This window comes from Rhinoraja longicauda, chromosome 44 (genome assembly GCF_053455715.1).
Source record: "Rhinoraja longicauda isolate Sanriku21f chromosome 44, sRhiLon1.1, whole genome shotgun sequence".
Lineage (NCBI taxonomy): Eukaryota > Metazoa > Chordata > Chondrichthyes > Rajiformes > Arhynchobatidae > Rhinoraja > Rhinoraja longicauda.
Window position 1 is genome coordinate 2,468,520 of NC_135996.1, and position 22,196 is coordinate 2,490,715.

The 22,196-nt window shown below is 52.4% G+C and overlaps 1 protein-coding gene across 1 annotated transcript in view; it reads right to left on the reverse strand.

Moving 5' to 3' along the window:
* Window positions 1–22,196, reverse strand: part of ubqln4 (ubiquilin 4) — a 100,599-nt gene that overhangs the window by 3,943 nt on the left and 74,460 nt on the right. Inside the window, exons 6-10 of the mRNA XM_078431902.1 lie at window positions 13,988–14,204; window positions 8,295–8,434; window positions 4,347–4,430; window positions 1,102–1,217; window positions 9–87 (exon numbers count right to left, since the gene is read on the reverse strand). Coding sequence (XP_078288028.1) covers window positions 9–87; window positions 1,102–1,217; window positions 4,347–4,430; window positions 8,295–8,434; window positions 13,988–14,204 — 636 coding nt within the window. The remainder of the gene's footprint in view (window positions 1–8; window positions 88–1,101; window positions 1,218–4,346; window positions 4,431–8,294; window positions 8,435–13,987; window positions 14,205–22,196) is intronic.

Here is a 22,196-nt window from a genome sequence, read left to right on the forward strand (position 1 = left end):
CCGGGTACGGACGCTGTGGTGGGGGCCGTCGATCCACTGCCCGGGCTGCCCAGACCAGAGACGGGCGCGGGGACACCAGGACTAAACCTGCACACACATGGCACACGGCCCATCACACCCAGTGTTCACAGCGCCTCGCCAACACCACACCACCACGGCCCACAGCGCTCCCCACTCACCCCCAACACACATCACCCCCGACCCCCCCACACACCCCGCTCCCCTACACCCCCCTCCCTCCCACCCCCCTCCCTCCCACCTCACCCCCCTCCCTCCCACCTCACCCCCATCACCCCGACCCCCCCACACACCCCCAACACACATCACCCTGATCCCCCCCACGCCCCCCTCCCTCCCACTCACCCCCAACACCCCGACTCCACACCCCCCCTCCCACTCACCCCACCCCGACCCCCCCACATACCCCCCTCCTTCCCATTCACCCCCAACACCCATTACCCCGACCCCCCCACACCACTCCCTCCCACTCACCCCCCACCCCAACTCCCCCCACACCCCTCCCACTCACCCCACCCCATCACCCCGACTCCCCCCCCACACTCACCACCCACCCATACTCCCCACCCCGACTCCCCCCACACCCCTCCCTCCCTCTCACCCCCCACCCCATCCCCCCCACACCCCTCCTCCCTCCCACTCACCCCCTCCCACACCCTACACCACCCCCACCCATCACCCCGACTCCCCCCACACCACTCCCACTCACCCCCCACCCCGACCCCCCCACACCCCTCCCTCCCTCCCACTCACCCCCATCACCCCGACTCACTCCTTCCCACCCACCCCCACCCCATCACCCCGACTACCTCCCCCCCTCCCTCCCACTCCCACCTTCCTCCCACTCCCTCCTCCCCTCCCACTCCCACCTCCCCTCCCACTCCCTCCCCCCTTCCACTCCCTCCCCCCTCCCTCCCTCCCTCCCTCCCACTCCCTCCCCCTTCCACTCCCTCCCCCCTCCCTCCCTCTCCCCTCCCTCCCACTCCCCTCCCTCCCCACTCCCTCCCTCCCACTCCCCTCCCTCCCCTCCCTCCCTTCCTCCCTCCCTCCCACCCCCTCCCCTCCCCCATCACCCCACCTTACCCAGGCAGGAGTCCGGGAGCCTCGTTCTGCAGGGTCTGTAGCCCCTGCTGGATCTGGAGCAGAGCCTGCATGGCCCGCGGGTTGGCCATCACCGACAGCACGTCTGGGTTCTGCATCTGCAACACAGCGGAGCACCACCGTCTGTACAGGGCCACGGCTCACAGGCAACAATTACAAGGCACAGGTCGCCGTGCCAGGGGCAAGGGTCACTGTGCCAGGGTCACCGGGATACGGTCACTGCGCCAGGCTCAAGGGTCACCGGGCAGAGGGCAAGGGTCACTGGGCTAAGGATGCTGCGCCAGGGGTCACAAGGCAGTGCTCACCGCACCAGGGATCAAGGGTCACCAGGCAGAGGTCGCCACAACAGGAGCAAGGGTCACAGGGCAGAGGTTACTGCGCCAGGGGCAAGGGTCACAGGGCAGAGGACCCCTAGCCAGGCGCAAGGGTCTCCCGGCTAAGGTCACTACTCCGGGGCAAGGGTCACCCGGCTAAGGTCACCGCACCAGGGGCAAGGGTCACCTGGCTAAGGTCACCGCACATGGGGCAAGGGTCACCCGGCTAAGGTCACTATGCCGGGGCAAGGGTCACCTGGCTAAGGTCGACGTGCCAGGGGCAAGGGTCACCCGGCTAAGGTCGCCGCGCCAGGGGCAAGGGTCACCTGGCTAAGGTCACCGTGCCAGGGGCAAGGATCACCCGGCTACGGATGCAGCGCCAGGGGTCACCGGGCAGTGGTCACCGCACCAGGGGTCTATGATCACAGGGCAGAGGTCGCCGCACCAGGGGCAAGGGTCAAAGGGCAGAGGTCACTGCACCAGTTGGCCAAGGGTTGCTGAGGCAGTTGTTAAATTGGGCAGAACAGTGGCAGATACAGTTAATCCTACTAAATTTGTGGTGGACTGAGAAAGATGGGACTTACACAGTGATTAGTGGACGTCGGGAGTTGTGAGGGACCTGGACAAAGATCCCTGAGGTCAGCAGCACACAGAGGTAGCGGGAAGGAAGTGTTTGGAATCCTTGCCTTGTTTTACAGGTTGTAGATCAAAAGTCAAGTGAGAAGACAGACACAAAACGCTGGAGTAACTCAGCGGGTCAGGCAGCATCTCTGGAGAAAAGGAATAGGTGACGTTTCGGCTCGAGACCCTTCGTCTGAACCAACCAGGTCTCGAGTTACTCCAGCAATTTGTGTCTATCTTCGGTGCAAAGCAGCATCTGCAGTTCCTTCCTGCACAAAAGTCAAGTCAGGTGAAGTGTGCTTTATTGTCATATGTCCGGAAACAGAACAATGACATTCTCACTTGCAGCAGTATGTAAACATAGTACTCTGTGAACACCATGACACACAGAGGGGCAGACACGATACAGTGCACCTTTATAAAGCTGGAGTACCACGTGCGGTCTGAAGAAGGGTCTCGACCCATTCCTTCTCTGGCGAGATGCTGCCTGAGCCACTGAGTTGCTCCAGCGTTTTGTGCCTACGTGCGGTCAGAATGTGTAGGGAGGAGCTGCCGATTCTGCTTTATGGCAGAGATGGACGCACAGTGCCTGACTAACTCAGCGGCTCAGGTGGTATCTCTGGAGGAGAGGAACAGGTGAGGTTTCGGGTCGAGCCCCTGCTTCAGTCTCCGGTTGCCACATGGCAGAGGGTGCAGAGGAGATTCACTAGGACGGAGGGTCTCAGTGACGGGCAGAGACCAGAGATGGGTCTGTTCCCCCTGGAGTGACAGTTGTGCACACACACACACACACACAGGACAACCTTTCCTCATGGTAGACCTGTCCAGACCACAGGTGTGAAGCAAGTTGAAAGGGGATCTGATGTAGAATATTTCCACCCAGTGAATGGTTGTAATCAGGAAAGCATCGTCTTAAGGGGTTGGTTCATTCGCTCTAGGAGCAGATTGAGGCCGTTTGGCCCATCAAGTCCACTCTGCCATTCAATCATGGCCGATGTATCTCTGTCTCTCAACCCAATTCTCCTGCCGCTCCCCATAACCCCTGCACCCGTACTAATCATGGGTTGGTGGGGGCAGAGACTGTCAACATTTAAGGAACATCCCGACTCCGTCATGGTCATCTGTGGGCCCAGCACTGGCAAATGGTCAGCATGGGCAAGCTGGGCCGAAGGGCCTGGTTCTGTGCTGGATGATTCTACAACTTCATTTGTGCAAACTGAAGACTATGCAGCCTGAACTGTGAACTTCAGAATAGGAACTGTTCAGAGGGAGATGGGCCAAATGCAGGCAAGTGGGACTAAGTTGGCACAGAATGCCAACCTGGTCAGCATGCGCTAGATGGGCCGAAGGACCTGGTTTGTGCTGGATGATTCTAACTGAAGCTTATACAGCCTCACCTTTAACTTCCAGAATAGGAATGGTTTAGAGGTAGATGGGCCACATGCAAGCAAGTGGAACTAGTCCAAAATGTCAACTTATCGGCATGGGCAAGGTGGGCCAAGGGCATATTTCTGTGCTGGATGCCTCAGACTGAAGTGTACACAGCCTCACCATGAACTCCCTGAATAGGTGGGTTTAGGGGGATGTAGGCCACATGCAGGCATGTGGGGCTGGCCCAGAATGCCAACCTGGTCAGCATGCACTAGATGGGCCGAAGGACCAGTTTCTGTGACTCTCTGACCCTGCTTCCATACTCAGTGCAATTACTCCTGAAGACTTCTGAAAGACCCTTGGCATTTTTAGTTTTAGTTTAGTTTAGAGATGTGTGGCACAAACAGGCCCTTCAGCCAACCGAGTCCGTGCCGACCAGCGATCCCCTATCCTACACACACTAGGGACAACTTACAACGATACCAACCCAGTAAACCAACAGAGGTTTCAGTCTGAAGAAGGGTCTCGACCCGAAACGTCACCCATTCCTTCTCTCCTGAGATGCTGCCTGTCCCGCTGAGTTACTCCAGCATTTTGTGATATCTCTGATTTGTACCAGCAACTGCAGTTATTTTTCTACAATAAACCTACAAACCTGTTGTAAGTCTTTGGGAGTGTGGGAGGAAACCGGTGATCCCGGAGAAAACGCACGGGGAGACCGTACAAACTCCTGCAGACAGCACCCGTAGTCAGGATGGAACCTGTGTCCCTGGCGCTGTGAGGCAGCAACTCTACCGCTGTGGCAGCCTGGAAGCCGGTGAGTGGAAGCAGCTGAAGCTGTACCTTGGTCACAGATTCGTTCACAGCAGCCAGGCGAGGGGGGAGAGGTGTGAGGGAGCACGGCGACGGTGGGAGCTTTACCTGCTGCAGGAAGATGGGCATCTGGAGTCGGAGCTGGTCTTGCAGCTGTGTGTTGCCGGCAAACAACGGGTTATTCATTAAAATCTGCAGCGGGGCAAACGAGTGGAGGTCAGACAGTGGTAAGCAGGCGGAGGCACAGCACACACTGCGCACAACTCTCTGTTTGGTTTGTTGTCACGTGTACAGTGAAAAGCTTTTTTGCTGCGTGATAACCAGTCGGAGGAAAGACTGTACATGATTACAATCAAGCCATTTACAATGTACAGATACATGGAGTCATAGTGTGGAAACAGGCCCTTCAGCCCAACTCACCCACACCGGCCAACATGTCCCAGCTACACTAGAGTCATAGAGTGATACAGTATGGAAACAGGCCCTTCAGCCCAACTTGCCCACACCGGCCAACATGTCCCAGCTACACTAGTCCCACCTGCCTGCGTTAGGTCCATGTCCCTCCAAACCTGTCCTATCCATGTACCCGTCTGTTTCCTAAACATTGGGACAGAGACTGTCTCCCGCATTGGTCTCTTCAGCCACGAGCGACGCTGCTCTAGCCGAGGTGTGGAGCAAGCAGCCAACTTGGATGCATCACCCATGGTCAGCCATGACCGAGGGGCCTAAGAAGAAGAAAGGGATAGTCCCAGCCTCAACGTCCTCCTCTAACAGCTTGTTCCATACACCCACCGCCCTCTGTGTGAAGTTACATGATAATATGAATAAGGTACTGAACAAGATAATGCCAGCAAAGCCCGATCAAAGATAGTCCGAGGGTCACCAATGAGGTAGCTCGTAGTTTAGGATAGCTCTCTGGTTGTGGAGGGATGGTTCAGTTGCCTGATAACAGCCGGGAAGAAACTGTCCTTGAATCTGGAGGTGTGCGTTTTCACCTTTTGCCCGATGGGAGAGGGGAGAAGAGGAAGTGGCCGGGGTGACACTGGTCCTTGATTGGGCTGCTGGCCTTGCCGAGGCAGCGTGAGGTGTAGATGGAGTCGGTGGAAGGGAGGTTGGTTTGTGTGATGGTCTGGGCTGAGGCAGCGTGATGTGTAGATGGAGTCAGTGGAAGGGAGTTTGGTTTGTGTGATGGTCTGGGCTGCTGGCCTTGCCGAGGCAGCGTGAGGTGTAGATGGAGTCGGTGGGAGGGAGGTTGGTTTGTGTGATAGACAATTGGTGCAGGAGGAGGCCATTCGGCCCTTCGAGCCATCACCGCCATTCAATGTGATCATGGCTGATCATTCTCAATCAGTACCCCGTTCCTGCCTTCTCCCCATACCCCCTGACTCCGCTATCCTTAAGAGCTCTATCCAGCTCTCTCTTGAATGTATTCAGAGAATTGGCCTCCACTGCCCTCTGAGGCAGAGAATTCCACAGATTCACAACTCTCTGACTAAAAAAGTTTTTCCTCATCTCTGTTCTAAATGGCCTACCCCTTATTCTTAAACTGTGGCCCCTGGTTCTGGACTCCCCCAACATTGGGAACATGTTTCCTGCCTCTAACATGTCCAACCCCTTAATAATCTTATACGTTTCGATAAGATCCCCTCTCATCCTTCTAAATTCCAGTGTATACAAACCTAGTCGCTCGAGTCTTTCAACATATGACAGTCCCGCCATTCCGGGAATTAACCTAGTAAACCTACGCTGCACGCCCTCAATAGCAAGAATATCCTTCCTCAAATTTGGAGACCAAAACTGCACACAGTACTCCAGGTGCGGTCTCACTAGGGCCCTGTGCAACTGCAGAAGGACCTCTTTGCTCCTATACTCAACTCCTCTCGTTATGAATGCCAACATTCCATTGGCTTTCTTCACTGCCTGCTGTACCTGCATGCTTCCTTTCAGTGACTGATGCACTAAGACACCCAGATCACGTTGTATGTCCCCTTTTCCTAACTTGACACCATTCAAATAATAATCTGCCTTCCTATTCTTACCACCAAAGTGGATAACCTCACACTTATCCACATTAAACTGCATCTGCCATGCATCCGCCCACTCACACAACCTGTCCAAGTCACCCTGCAACCTCATAGCATCTTCCTCACAGTTCACATTGCCACCTAGCTTTGTATCATCGGCAAATTTGCTAATGGTACTTTTAATCCCTTCATCCAAGTCATTGATGTATATTGTAAATAGCTGCGGTCCCAACACCGAGCCTTGCGGTACCCCACTAGTCACTGCCTGCCATTCTGAAAGGGACCCATTTATCCCCACTCTTTGCTTTCTGTCTGTCAACCAACTTTCTATCCATGTCAGTACCCTACCTCCAATACCATGTGCTCTAATTTTGCCCACCAATCTCCTATGTGGGACCTTGTCGAAGGCTTTCTGAAAGTCGAGGTACACCACATCCACCGGCTCTCCCCTGTCAATTTTCCTAGTTACATCCTCAAAAAATTCCAGTAGATTAGTCAAGCACAATTTCCCCTTCGTAAATCCATGCTGACTCGGAACGATCCTGTTACTGCGATCCAAATGCTCCGCAATGGTCTGGGCTGCTGGCCTTTCCGAGGCAGCGTGAGGTGTAGATGGAGTCGGTGGGAGGGAGGTTAGTTTGTGTGACGGTCTGGGCTGCTGGCCATGCCGAGGCAACGTGAGGTGTAGATGGAGTGGGTGGGAGGGAGGTTGGTTTGTGTGATGGTCTGGGCTGCGTCCACAACTCTCTGGGATTTCTTGTGAAGGCCGTGATGCATTGGATAAAATGCTTTCCAAGGCACATCTGTAGAGGTTGGTGAGTTGTTGGAGAAGCGTGCAGGCAGGGAAGCCGGAGAGCTGCCTCAAGACAGTGGATTAATTAAAAGCATGTTCCATGTCCCCATCCTGATAAACTGCTCTGGATTGAGATCAAGTGTAAACTTTCCGTGGCTGGAGCTTACTGCTAGTTGTAGGCTGGGTACCCAGTCCTATTACTTTAGTTTAGAGATACAGCACGGAAACAGGCCCTTCAGCCCACCGAGTCCGTGCTGACCAGTGATCCCCTCACACTAACACTGTCCCACACACACTAGGGCTAATTTACAATTATACCAAGCCAATTAACCCACATAACTGTACGTCTTTGGAGTGTGGGAGGAAATCGGAGATCCTGGAGAAAACCCACGCAGGACACGGGGAGAACGTACAAACTGCGTACGGACAGCACCCGTAGTCAGGATGGAACCCGGGTCTCTGGCGCTGTGAGGCAGCAACTCTACCGCTGCACCACCGTGCCCCACTATGTGCAGAAAGGAACTGCAGATGCTGGTTTTACTGCAGATAGGCACAAAGTGCTGGAGTAACACTGTGAGTCAGGCATCATCTCTGGAGAAAAAGGATGGGTGACGTTTCGGGTCAGGTCTGATTAAAGGCCTCGACCTGAAATGTCACCTGTTCCTTTTCTCTCCAGAGATGCTGCCTGACCCGCTGAGTTACTCCAGCACTGTGTGTCTAAGGCAGATTATTCATCGTTTCTCTGACCATTCCCAGATGCCGGTTCCCAGGTCCGATCCTGACCTCGGCTGCTGGCTGCGTGGAGTTCGCACGCTCTCCCCGTGACCACGTGGGTCGAAGATAAACACAAAACGCTGGAGTGACTCAGCAGGTCAGGCAGCATCTCTGGAGAGAAGGAATGGGTGACGTTTCAGGTCGAGACCCTTCTTTAGACCCCGACCCAAAATGTCACCCATCCTTTTTCTCCAGAGATGCTGCCTGACCCGCTGTGTTACTCCGGCACTTTGTGCCCACCTGCGGTACAAACCAGCATCTGCAGTTCCTTTCTGTTTCCTCCCACGTCCCAAAGACACGTGCGCCACTGTGTGGTTGACCACGTCCTGCATCCCCCCCCACCCCACCACCACTGAGTCCTCTCTCCCCTGCAAGGCCGGACAGACAGGGGGTGAAGGTCCCTTCCCCCCAGCCCACTCCCCTCCCCTGCACCGATCGCTGGCCGTGGGTAGAGAGGGCAGGTACCTGTGACGCGAGGTCGGGGTTGTGGGACAGAGACTGCATCATGCTCCTCATGTACGGAGCGGACAGCATGTTCTGTATTAGCTGGGGGTTCTCCGAGATCTGCTGCATAAGGCTCTGCATCCCCGGACTGTTGAACATCCCTGCGGAGAGTGGGCGAGACAGTGAGACAGTTACCACGTGTGTGTCCCCCCCTTCACAGTGCGGAGAGCGGGCGAGACAGCGAGTCATTACCACGTGTGTGTCCCCCCCCCCGTGCTTCACAGAAACATGGAAAATAGGTGCAGGGGGAGCCCATCTTCCAGCCAGCACCGCCATTCAATATGATCACGGCTGATCATCCACAATCAGCACCCCATTCGCGCTTTCCTCCCATATCCCTTGACCCCGTTAGCCCTAAAAGCCACATCCAACTCTCTTGAAAACATCCAGAGAATTGGCCTCCACTGCCTTCTGTGGCAGAGAATTCCACTGATTCACAACTCTCTGAGTGAAAATGTTTTTCCTCATCTCATTCCTAAAAGGCCTACCCCTTATTCTTAAACTGTAACCCCTGGTTCTGGACTCCCCCAACATCGGGAACATTTTTCCTGCATCTAGCCTCTCCAATCCCTTAATAATTTTATATGTTTCTATAAAATCCCCTCTCATCCTTCTAAATTCCAGTGAATATAAGCCCAGTCGACCCATTCTTTTCTCACATATCAGTCCCGCCATCCCAGGAATTAACCTGGTAAACCTACGCTGGACGCTCTCAATAGCAAGAATGTCCTTCCTCAAATTTGGAGACCAAAACTGCACGCAGTACTCCAGGTATGGACTCACCAGGGCCCTGTACAACTGCAGTAGGGCCTTCTTGCTCCTAGACTCAAATCCTCTCGCTAAGAAGGCCAACATGCCATTAGCTTTCTTCACTGCCTGCTGTATAACTTCATGCTTACTTACTTACAGGTACAGCATGAGGGGAAACCGGAGCAACTGGAGGAAACCCCTCTCATCCTTCTAAATTCCAGTGAATACAAGCGCAGTCGATCCATTTTTGACATGTGGGATTGTACGTTAATTAGCTTCCACAATTTGGCCCCAATTGTAAATTGTGTTGGATAGAACTGGTGTCCAGGTGATAGTTGATTGGTGTCAAAGCTTGGTATGGCAACTGCCCTGCCCGAGAATGTAAAGAATTGCAAAGATATAGACACAAAATGCTGGAGGAACCCAGCAGGACTGGCAGCATCTCTGGAAAGGAGTGGGTGAAGTTTCAGGTCGAGATCCTTCTTCAGACTGAAAGTCACGGGAAAGGGAAACGAGAGATGATGTAGAGAGGTACAGAAGAAATGAATGAAAGATATGCAAAAAAGTAACAATGATAAAGGGAACAGGCCATTTTTACCTGCAGCTCGGTGAGAACGAAAGCTGGTGTGATTTGGGTGGGGGAGGGATGGAGAGAGAGGGAATCCAGGGGTTACTTGAAGTGAGAGAGGTCAATGTTCATACCGCTGGGGTGTATGCTACCCAAGCAAAATATGGGATGCTGTTCCTCCAATTTGCGCTGGGCCTCACCCTGACAATGGAGGAGGCCCAGGACAGAAAGGTCAATGTGGGAATGGGGGGGGGGGGTTAATGTGTTGAGCAACCGGGCGATCAGGTAGGTTCAGGCGGACTGAGCGAAGGTGTTCAACGAAACAATTGCCCAGTCTATGATTGGTCTCGCAGACCTCCCAACATTTGATTTTCCAATTTCATGATTTTGATGTCCAAAATTCAGAATTGTACATCAAAATACATAATATGGCACATAATGCAACATTGAAACCAGGTGCAGGACGAGGCCATTCGGCCCTTCGAGCCAGCAACGCAATTCACTGTGATCATCCACAATCAGTACCCCGTTCCTGCCCTCTACCCATACCCCTTGATTCCCAGCACTGTGAGTGTGATGAAACAGTGCAGAGGGATCTCTACAGTGTAGGAGTGTGCCGAGACAGAGGGGAGGGAACTTCACTGTAGATACACACAGAGTGCTGGAGTATCTCAGCAGGTCAGGCAGCATCTCTGGAAAAAAACAAATAGGCGACATTTTTGGTCGGGACAACTTCTCGAGACTGAAAGTAGGGGGTGGGGTGAGGAGCTGGAGGTTGACAGAGTTAGGTTAGCAGTGTGTGTATGTTCCCCTCTGTTCCATCACATATTTCCGGACTGTGTGCAGACGCAGTGTTGAGCTGCCCACAGACACTCTGGGAGCCACAGGATGAAGCTCCCTCCACTCTCTCTGTCCCACTGCACACTCTCTGTCCCACTGCACATACTCTGGGAGCCACAGGATGAAGCTCCCTCCACTCTCTCTGTCCCACTGCACACTCTCTGTCCCACTGCACATACTCTGTGAGCCACAGGATGAAGCTCCCTCCACTCTCTCTGTCCCACTGCACACTCTCTCTGTCCCACTGCACATACTCTGTGAGCCACAGGATGAAGCTCCCTTCACTCTCTCTGTCCCACTGCACATACTCTGGGAGCCACAGGATGAAGCTCCCTTCACTCTCTCTGTCCCACTGCACACTCTCTCTGTCCCACTGCACATACTCTGGGAGCCACAGGATGAAGCTCCCTCCACTCTCTCTGTCCCACTGCACACTCTCTCTGTCCCACTGCACATACTCTGTGAGCCACAGGATGAAGCTCCCTTCACTCTCTCTGTCCCACTGCACATCCTCAGGGCAGACACCGAGCTAGATAAACAAGATTCATCAGCTCGACACTGTCCTGTCACGCACACCCAGGCCAGAGGGCAGACACACTGTTAGATAAACAAGATTCCAGGATCAGTCCGGGCCAACACAAACGACCTCAGGCTCCTTGTATCTTTTGGCTTCCACACCTTCCCTGTCCGGCCCAACCTGCATCTTAGGCACCAACACTCAATCCACATTTCCCCACAGCTTCACTGTGTCCATCAGCACTGCCCCTGGCCTGGCAGTGTGGCGGGACAGTGTGGAGGCAGCTCAACTCTGCGTCTACCCTGTGACCTGGGTGTGTGTGCTGAGACAGTGTAGAGTTAATCAATCTTGCTTATCTAACTCTGCCCCTGCCCAGTATTGTTCCTGCCCATGGAGTGTGTGCACTGGGACAGTGCAGAGAGAGCTTCACTGTGTCTAACCCGCACTGTCCCTGCCCTGGGAGTGTGTACACTGGGACAGTGCAGGGAGCTTCACTGTGCCTAACCCGCACTGTCCCTGCCCTGGGAGTGTGTACACTGGGACAGTGCAGAGAGCTTCACTGTGTCTAACCCACACTCTACAAGGGAGTCCTCTCCATTTACATGGGGGTCGAGTGTTGTCCAGGGCCGTGGTGTGTAATAGATGTTTGAGTCGGTTCACTTCTGTAACTTCCGCGGTGAGGAAGAGCCCGTGTTCCCCGTGTACGTGGGGTGTGGGGGTACTGCAGCCCCTGGGCGAGTATCTGAAGGGGCTGCTCCTCACGTCGCTGCACGTTAGTCCCACGATCCTGGTGTGTGTGCGCCCAGGGCAGGGAGTGGGGAGGGAGGGCCGATCGGGAGGGTGGGATCTCCCTGTCGGTCTGCTCCTGGGCCTGGCCAAGATGGCCGCTCGCGGGTCCAGGCAGCGGGCGCTCGATGGTCACACCAGAGTCGGCCGCCCGCCCCTATACCGGGCCGACGTGCGTGCCCGCGTGTCCCTGGAGAGGGAACACACGCGGTGCCCACGGGGACTCTGGAGGCCTCCCGTGATCGCCGGTCGCCGCGGGGGGTCGAGGGCATTGTAGATAAAGATGCCACCATCGTGATATAATGATTGCCTGGTGTAATGTGACTGTTGACGGTCTTGGTACCTTCTGGCTCACTGTGACATGAATAAAGCCCTGAACAAGAAGGAAGTAATAAAACTGCCCCTGCCCTGAGTGGACGCAGCAGGATCACAGAGTCAGCAGCTTCACTGTGCCAGTGCGGAGCTCCACTGTGCCAGTGCGGAGGGAGCTTCACTGTGCCAGTGCGGAGGGAGCTTCACTGTGCCAGTGCGGAGCGTCTGTGCCAGTGGGGAGCATCACTGTGCCAGTGGGGAGCGTCACTGTGCCAGTGGGGAGGGAGCGTCACTGTGCCAGTGGGGAGGGAGCTTCACTGTGCCAGTAGGGAGGGAGCGTCACTGTGCCAGTGGGCAGGGAGCGTCACTGTGCCAGTGGGGAGGGAGCGTCACTGTGCCAGTGGGGAGGGAGCGTCACTGTGCCAGTGGGGAGGGAGCGTCACTGTGCCAGTGGGGAGGGAGCTTCCTGTGTGTAGAGTCGTAAAGTCGTAGAGTGCTACAGATTGGAAACAGGCCCTTCGGTCCAACTCGCCCACACTGGCCGACAATGTCCCAGCTACACTAGTCCCACCTGCCTGTGCTTGGTCCATATCCCTCCAAACCCGTCCTAACCAACTGTTTCCTAAACGTTGGGATAGTCCCAGCCTCAACTACCTCCTCCGGCAGCTCGTTCCATACACACACACCACCCTCTGTGTGAAAAAGTTACCCCTCGGATTCCTATTAAATCTTTTCCCCTTCACCTTGAACTTATGTCCTCTGGTCCTCGATTCCCCTACTCTGGGCAAGAGACTCTGTGCGTCTACCCGATCTATTCCTCTCGTGATTTTGTACACCTCTATAAGATCGCCCCTCATCCTCCTGCTCTCCAAGGAGTAGAGACCCAGCCTGCTCAACCTCTCCCTGTAGCTCACACCCTCTAGTCCTGGCAACATCCTCGTGAACGTCATGAATCTTGCTTACTAAAGCCTTAGACATCAGTACGAACACTGAGTAGGAGAGAACCGCAGATGCTGGTTTAAATCGAAGATAGACACCAAATGCTGGACAAATTCAGCAGCATCTCTGGGGAGAAGGTCTGAAGAAGGGTCTCGACCCAAAACGTCACCCACTCCTTCTCTCCAGAGATGCTGCCTGTCCCGCTGAGTCACTCCAGCATTTTGTGTCTATCTTCGGTATGAACATTGACTTCTCTAACTTCAAGTAACCCTGGCTTTCCCTCTCTCTCCATACCTCCTCCTTCCCAGTTCTCCGACCAGTCTGACTGTCTCCGACTACATTTTATCTCTGTTTGCTTTGTTGTTACCTTCTATTCTACATTTTCCTTGAACTTCATTCCCATTGTCCTGTTTTCACACCTTACACTTCCTTATCTCTGTATCTCCCTCCCCCCTGACGTCAGTCTGAAGACGGGCCTCGACCCGAAACGTCACCCACTCCTTCTCTCCAGAGATGCTGCCTGTCATATTTATTTTATTTTTCATATTTCAGATACAGCGCGGAAACAGGCCTTTTCGGCCCACCAAGTCTGCGCCGCCCAGCGATCCCCGCACATTAACACTATCCTACACACACTAGGGACAATTTTTACATTTACCCAGTCAAATTAACCTACATACCTGTACGTCTTTGGAGTGTGGGAGGAACCCGCAGATCTGGGAGAAAACCCACGCAGGTCACGGGGAGAACGTACAAACTCCTTACAGTACAGCACCTGTAGTCAGGATCGAACCTGAGTCTCCGGCGCTGCATTCGCTGTAAAGCAGCAACTCTACCGTTGCGCCACCGTGCCCGTGTCCCGCTGAGTTACTCCACCATTTTGTGTCTATCTTCGGTGTAAACCAGCACCTGCAGTTCCTTCCTGCAGTGTGAGATATGTACCGTTTCCTAAACTGCCGGCGTTGATGCTGAAGGGGTTGGAGACGGGTGGGCTGGTCTGGCTGCTGCCGTTGCCTGCCTCGCTGGTGGTGCTGGCGGCTGGAGACGAGGGCGACGTCGGTATCCAGGGGTTGGGCAGAGGCTCCCTGTTCTCAGTCCGAGACGGCTGGGCGTTGCTGTCCGAGCCTCCACCCAGGGCCGTGAACGGGTTGCCCCCAAACTACAAAACAAAAGCAGGTGTGAGTCACCGCATCCCCACACACCAGGCCCCGACCCACATGCCACCCCCGACCCACACGCCACCCACCGCATCCCCACACGCCAGGCCCCGACCCACACGCCACCCACCACATCCCCACACGCCACCCCCGACTCACCACATCCCCACACCCGACTCACCAGCCCCCGATTCACGAGTTCTAGTTCACGAGCTCAAATCCACGAGCTCTAATTCATGAGTTCTAATCCACGAGCTCTAATTTATGAGTTCTAATTCATGAGCTCTAGTTCATGAGTTCTAATTCACAAGGCCAGGTCACACATTTCAATTCAACTCAAATTTACAATATGAAAGGGTTTCATCAAGATTGATTGAAAGACAGCATGACAACAGGCTCTTTGGTCCACACACCAACTAGCGATCACCCGCTCAACGTACGACCTCATGCAGTCCACGCTGCATCTGTGCCCTGACCACCACATCCAAGATGTCTGCATTCTTTAGCCAACGGCGTTTCCCCTCTTCTAAGACTCCTCTGTAATCCCAGAGACCTGCTCTTGCTCCCCCTTGCCCCAGTCACAACAGGGACAAAGTCCACCCGAGCCCCAGCTTTCACCCCATCAGCCGTCACATACAACACTTAATCCTCCGACATTTTCCCCACCTAGATGCACAGTCTCTTGCCCAGAGTAGGTGAATCGAGAACCAGAGGACATAGGTTTAAAATGAAGGGTGGGTGTATGGAACAAGCTGCCAGAGGAGGTAGTTGAAGCAGGGATTATCCCAACATTGAAGAAACAGTTAAGACGGGTTGGACAGGTTTAGAGGGATATGGACCAAATTCCGGCAGGTAGGATTATCATAGCTAGGGCATGTTGGCCGGTGTGGGCAAGTTAGTTTGAAGGGCCTGTTTCCACATTGTATCACTCTAGGATCTATGACCGCCAACGCGATGTCCCCACCAGTCATCTTCCCATCTCCACCCCTTCCTGCTTTCCGCAGAGACCGTTCCCTCTGCAACTCCCTGGTTTACTCCCATCATGTTGAACCACACCTCATTTTACCCTGGGGCACCTTACAACCCAGTGATATGAATGCTGATTTCCTCCCCTCCCCTCCCCCACTTCCTCACCCTAGTCGTCCTACTGGTTCCAATGTTCACTTCCTTGTATCCCTGCTGCTGGCATCTCTCCCACAGCCAACAATGGGCCATTGTGAGCTCTCACTAGGGCCTATTCTATATCTCGCAGCTCCGCTCTTGCTCCCCCTCCCCCCACTCGCAACAAGGACAGAATCCCCCTCGTTCTCACCTTCCACCCCACCAGCCAGCGGATCCAACAAATCATCCACCAACATTTCCGTCACCTACAACGGGACCCCACCACTGGCCACATCTTCCCATCCCCTCCCCTTTCTGCGTTCCGCAGAGACCGTTCCCTCCGTAACTCCCTGGTCCACTCGTCCCTTCCTACCCAAACCACCCCATCCCTGGGCACTTTCCCCAGCAACCGCACGAGATGCAACACCTGTCCCTTTACCTCCCCCCTCAACTCCACCCAAAGACCCAAACAGTCTTTCCAGGTGAGACAGAGGTTCACCTGCACCTCCACCAACCTCATCTATTGCATCCGCTGCTCCAGATGTCAACTTATTTACATCGGCGAAACCAAGCGCAGGCTCGGCGATCGCTTCGCTCAACACCTGCGCTCGGTCCGCGTTGGCCAAACTGGTCTCCCGGTGGCTGAGCACTTCAACTCCCCCTCCCATCCCCAGTCTGACCTTTCTGTCATGGGCCTCCTCCAGTGCCATAGTGAGGCCCACTGGAAATTGGAGGAACAGCACCTCATATTTCGCCTGGGCAGCTTGCAGCCCAGTGGTATGAACATCGACTTCTCCAACTTTAGATAGTTCCTCTGGTCCTCTCTTCCCCATCTCCTTCCCAGATCTCCCTCTATCTTCCTGTCTCCACCTATATCCTTCCTTTGTCCCGCCCCCCTGACATCAGTCTGAAGAAGGGTCTCGACCCGAAACATCACCCATTCCTTCTCTCCCGAGATGCTGCCTGACCTGCTGAGTTGCTCCAGCGTTTGCAGTTATTTTCTTATATTATTCCACCCTTCCTGAGGTCATCTGTTGCCGGCCCTGTTTTGTTCTGGCCTTCTCTATCGTTCAATCTGAGGAAGGTTTCCGACCCAAGATGCCGCCTGATACTTTCCTCCAGAGATGCTGCCTGACCCACCAAGTTACTTTTAGTTCAGAGATACAACTTGGAAACAGATCCTTCAGCCCACCAAATCCATGCCGACCAGCGACCATCCGTACAATAGTTCTATCCTACACACTCGCGACTATCTTCAGAGGAAAATTCACCTACAAACCTGCAGGTGTTTGGAATTTGGAAGGAAGTCAGAGCACCCTGGGAAAACCGACCCGGAAACCCACAGGGAAACTGTACAAACTCCTTAAAGAGGAGTGGTGTTTAGTTTAGTCTCGAGATACAGTGCTGAAACAGGATTTTTATCCTCCCAGGTTACAGTAGGGATCTAAAGTGCCTGAAAGGGTGGCAGCAGCAGGGACTCCAGGCATTTACTGTGTTCAGTTTTGGTCACCCTGCTCTGAGAAGATGACATTAAGGTAGAAAGAGTGCAGAGAATATTTACGAGGGTGTTGGTGCCAGGCCTCAACGCCTGAGCTTGAGAGAGGTTGGGCAGGCTGGGGCTTTATTCCTTGAAGGGCAGGAGGCCGAGGGGCAATCTTATTGAGGTGTGTAAAATCACGAGGAAAATTGATAGGGTGAATGCACTTCCACCGAGGATAGGGGAATCAAGAACCAGAGGACATAAGTCGAGAGGGGAAAGATTTAACAGTAACTTGAGGGGGAACTTTTTCATTCAGAGGGCAGTGGGTTTATGGAACAAGCTACCATTGGAGGAAGTTGAGGCAAGTACTTTTATGAAATTTGAAAGACACTTGGACATGAACATGGAGAAAAAAGATTGAGAGGGATATGGGCCGAATGCAGACAAATGGGATAAAAAATGGGAAATAGGTGCAGGAGTAGGCCATTCGGCCCTTCAACATGATCATGGCTGATCATCCTAAATTAGTACTTAGATAGAGCATCTTGGTCGGCATAGATACGTTGGGCCGAAGAGCCTGTTTCTGTGCCGTGTGACTATGAATCCATCTGAACGAGAATTGAATTACCCAGGCACAAAAGGTTATAAACACCTTGGTGGTAAAATCGATTACTGCAGATGGCCACACGATAGTTTGCATGGTGGGTTGAGGGGCCAGATTCCGTGACATGTGACTAACAGAATAAGTGACACCCCTGAAGATGGAAGTAACAGGGCAAGAGATGGGACATCGTATCCCTGCAAGTTCATTAGTTCTAGCAGCAGAATACGGCCATTCGGCCCATCAAGTGTACTCCGCTATTCAATCATGGCTGATCTATCTCTCCCTCCTAACCCCATTCTCCTGCCTTGTCCTCATAACCCCTGACACCCATACTAATCAAGAATCTATCCATCTCTGCCTTATAAAAATATTCATTGGCCTCCACAGGCAACGAATTCTACAGATTCACCTCCCTCTGACTAAAGCAATTCCTCATCTTCTTCCTAAAACTACGTCCTTTTATGCTGAGTCAATGGCCTCTGGTCCTTGACTCTCCCACTAGTTTAGTTTAGAGATACAGTGCAGAAACAAGCTCTTTGGGCCGAGTCCGCACCGATCCCCGCACATTAACACTATCCGACACACACTAGGGACAATTGACAATTTTACCAAGCCAATTAACCTATAAACCTGTACGTCTTTGGGGTGTGGGAGAAAACCGGAGCACCCAGAGAAAACCCACGCAGGTCACAGGGAGAACGTACAAACTCCGTACAGACGGCACTCGAGTCAGGATCGAACACCAGTGTGAGGTTTTGGTCTCCTAATTTGAGGAAGGACATTCTTGCTATTGAGGGAGTGCAGCGTAGGCTCACCAGGTTAATTCCCGGGATGGCGGGTCTGGATTATGATAAAAGAATGAGTCGACTGGGCTTGTCTTCATTGGAATTTAGAAAGATGAGAGAGGATCTTATAGAAAAATATAAAATTCATAAGGGATTGCCCTCCATAATGTTTGGGACAAAGACCCATCATTTATTTATTTACCTCTGTACTCCACAATTTGATAATTCTAATAGAAAAAATCACATGCGGTTAAAGTACACATTGTCAGATTTTAATAAAGACCATTTTTATACATTTTGGTTTCACCATGTGGAAATTACAGCAGTGTTTATACATAGTCTCCCCCATTTCAGGACACCATAATGTTTGGGACACAGCAATGTCATGTAAATGAAAGTAGTCGTGTTTAGTATTTTGTTGCATATCCTTTGCATGCAATGACTGCTTGAAGTCTGTGATTCATGGACATCACCAGTTGCTGGGTGTCTTCTCTGGTGATGCTCTGCCAGGCCTGTATTGCAGCCATCTTTAGCTTATGCTTGTTTTGGGGGCTAGTCCCCTTCAGTTTTCTCTTCAGCATATAGAAAGCATGTTCAATTGGGTTCAGATCGGGTGATTGACTTGGCCACTCAAGAATTGACCATTTTTTTAGCTTTGAAAAACTCCTTTGGTGCTTTAGCAGTATGTTTGGGATCATTGTCTTGCTGTAGAATGAACCGTCGGCCAATGAGTTTTGAGGCATTTGTTTGAACTTGAGCAGATAGGATGTGTCTATACACTTCAGAATTCATTATGCTACTACCATCAGCAGTTGTATCATCAATGGAGATAAATGAGCCAGTACCTACAGCAGCCATATATGCCCAGGCCATAACACCCCCACCACCGTGTTTCACAGATGAGGTGGTATGCTTTGGATCCTGGGCAGTTCCTTCTCTCCTCCATACTTTGCTCTTGCCATCACTCTGATATAAGTTAATCTTCGTCTCATCTGTCCACAAGACCTTTTTCCAGAACTGTGGTTGCTCTTTTAAGTACTTCTTGGCAAACAAACGGTAACCTGGCCATCCTATTTTTGCGGCTAACCAGTGGTTTGCATCTTGCAGTGTAGCCTCTATATTTCTGTTCATGAAATCTTCTGCGGGACAGTGGTCTTTGACAAATCCACACCTGACTCCTGAAGAGTGTTTCTGATCTGTCGGACAGGTGCTTGGGGGTTTTTCTTTATTATAGAGACAATTCTTCTGTCATCAGCTGTGGAGGTCTTCTTTGACCTGCCAGTCTCTTTGCGTTTACAGGTGCTCCTTCAACTTACGATATTTTAACTTTGCAATGGTGCAAACGGCAGTGACCCGTAGCGAGCCGCAGCTCGCTTCCGGCCACGTGATCACGTGTATTCAATGCATTTCGACCTAACGTAACCCCCTCGTAAGTTGAGGAGCACCTGTAGTAAGCTCACCAGTGCTCCCTTTCTTCTTCATGATGTTCCAAACAGTTGATTTTGGTAAGCCAAAGGTTTGGCTGATGTCTCTAACAGTTTAATTCTTGTTTCTCAGCGTCATAATGGCTTCTTTGACTTTCATTGGCATAACTTTGGTCCTCACCTTGATAAACAACAATAAAAGTTTCCAAAGGTGATTGAAAGACTGGAGGAAAGATTAGGTGCTGAGAGCTCTTTTACACCTGCATTAAGGAGGCAATTAAACAAACCTGAGCAATCACAAACACCTGTGAAGCCTTGGGTCCCAAACATTGTGGTGCCCTGAAATGTGGGGACGATGCATAAACACTGCTGTCATTTCTACATGGTGAAACCAAAATGTATAAAATTGAGCTTTATTAAAATCTGACAATGTGCACTTTAACCACGTGTGATTTTTTCTATTACAAAACTCAAATTGTGGAGTGCAGAGGCAAATAAATAAATGATGGGTCTTTGTCCCAAACATTATGGAGGGCACTGTAAGTGGACAGAATTATGAAGAGTCGATAGCATCAAGTCAGAAAGCTCCCCCCTCCCCCACGACAGAGGTGTCCAAAACTAGTGGGTAGAGGTTTAGCGAAAGGTAAGAGTTTTACAGGGGATTAGATTTTAGATTTTTTAGATTTAGAGATACAGCGCGGAAACAGACCCTTCGGCCCACCAGGTCTGCGCCGCCCAGCGTTCCCCGCACATTAACATTATCCTACACACAGCAGGGACAAATTTTAAATATTTTTTTTACATTTGCCCAGCCAATTAACCTACATACCCGTACGTCTTTGGAGTGTGGGAGGAAACTGAAGATCTCGGAGAAAACCCACGCAGGTCACGGGGAGAACGTACAGACAGCGCCAGTAGTCAGGATGGAACCCGAGTCTCCGGCGCTGCATTCGCTGTAAGGCAGCAACTCTACCGTGCCGCACGGTAGAGATACCGCACGGAGTCGGTCCCTCCGGCCCACCGAGTTTGCGCGAAGCAGCGATCACCCCGTACACGTACACGACCACAATCCCACACACGAGGGACAATTTACAATTTTTGCCTGAGCCAATTAACCTACTAACCTGTACGCCTTTAGAATATGGGAGGAAACCGGAGCACCCGGAGAAAAGCCACGCGGTCAGCACCTGTCAGGATCGAACCCAGGTGTCTGGCGTTGTGAGGCAGCAACTCAATCGCTGTGCCACCGTGCCGCCCTTGATGTTGGGTGGGTCATTTTCTTGTAGGGTACAGCAGGAGTCTAAAGTGCCTGAAGGGGTGGTGGCACCAGGTACTCCAGACATTAACTGTGCTCAGTTTTGGTCACCCGGCTATAAGAAGGTGTCGTCAAGCTGGAAAGAGTGCGGAGAATATTTACGAGGATGTTCGCAGGACTCGAGGCCTGAGGTATGGGGAGAGGTTGGGCAGGCTAGGACTTTATTCCTTGGATCGCAGGAGGCCGAGGGGCAATCTTACAGAGGTGTATTAAATCACAAGAGGAATTGATAGGGTGAATGCACTTTTACCGGGGATAGGGGAATCAAGAAGCAGAGGGCACAGGTTGAGAGGGGAAAGATTTAATAGTAACCTGAGGAACGCCTTTCCCACTCAGAGGGCAGTGGGTATATGGAATGAGGTAGTTGAGAGGGGTACTATTACAAAATTTGAAAGACACTTGGACATGAACATGGAGAGAGAAGGTTGAGAGGGATATGGGGCAAATGCATGCAGGGACTGGCTTAGATGGGACATCTTTGTCAGCATGGACAAGTTGGGCCGAAGGGCCTGTCTGACTGACTATCTGGACGAGACATGAATTACCAAGGCACAGATGGCTAGAAACCAAGGGGTGGTAAAAGGGTAGGAAAGAACTGCAGATGCTGGTTTAAATCGAAGGTAGACACAAAATGTGGTACAACTCAGACAGAAGAAGGGTCTCGAACCGAAACGTCACACATTCCTTCTCTCCAGAGTTGCTGCCCGTCCCACTGAGTTACTCCAGCATTTTGTGTCTACCTGGAGATAAAAAGGATGACTAGAGATGGCCACTTGATAGTTTGCACGAGTTTGGATGGTGGGATGAAGGGCCAGATTCCGTGACATGTGACTAACAGAATAAGTGACACCCCTGGAGATGGAAGCAACAGGGCCAGAGATGGGACATCGTACCCCTGCCAGTTCATAAGCTCTCGGAGCAGAATTCGGCCATTCGGCCCATCAAGTCTACTCTGCCATTCAATCATTGCTGCTCTATCTTTCCCTCTCAACCCCATTCTTCTGCCTTCTCCCCATAACCCCCGGCACGCGTACTAATCAAGAACCTGTCAATCTTCACCTTAAAAATATCCATTGACTTGGCCTCCACAGCCGTCTCTGGCAATGAATTCCACAGATTCACCGCCCTCTGACTAAAGAAATTCCTCCTCATCTCCTTCCTAAAGGTACATCCTTTTATTATGAGGCTGTGACCTCTGTTCCTTGGCTCTCCCAGTAGTGGAAACATCCTCTCCACATCCACTCCATCCAGACCTTTCACTATTCGGTAAGTTTTAACGAGGTCC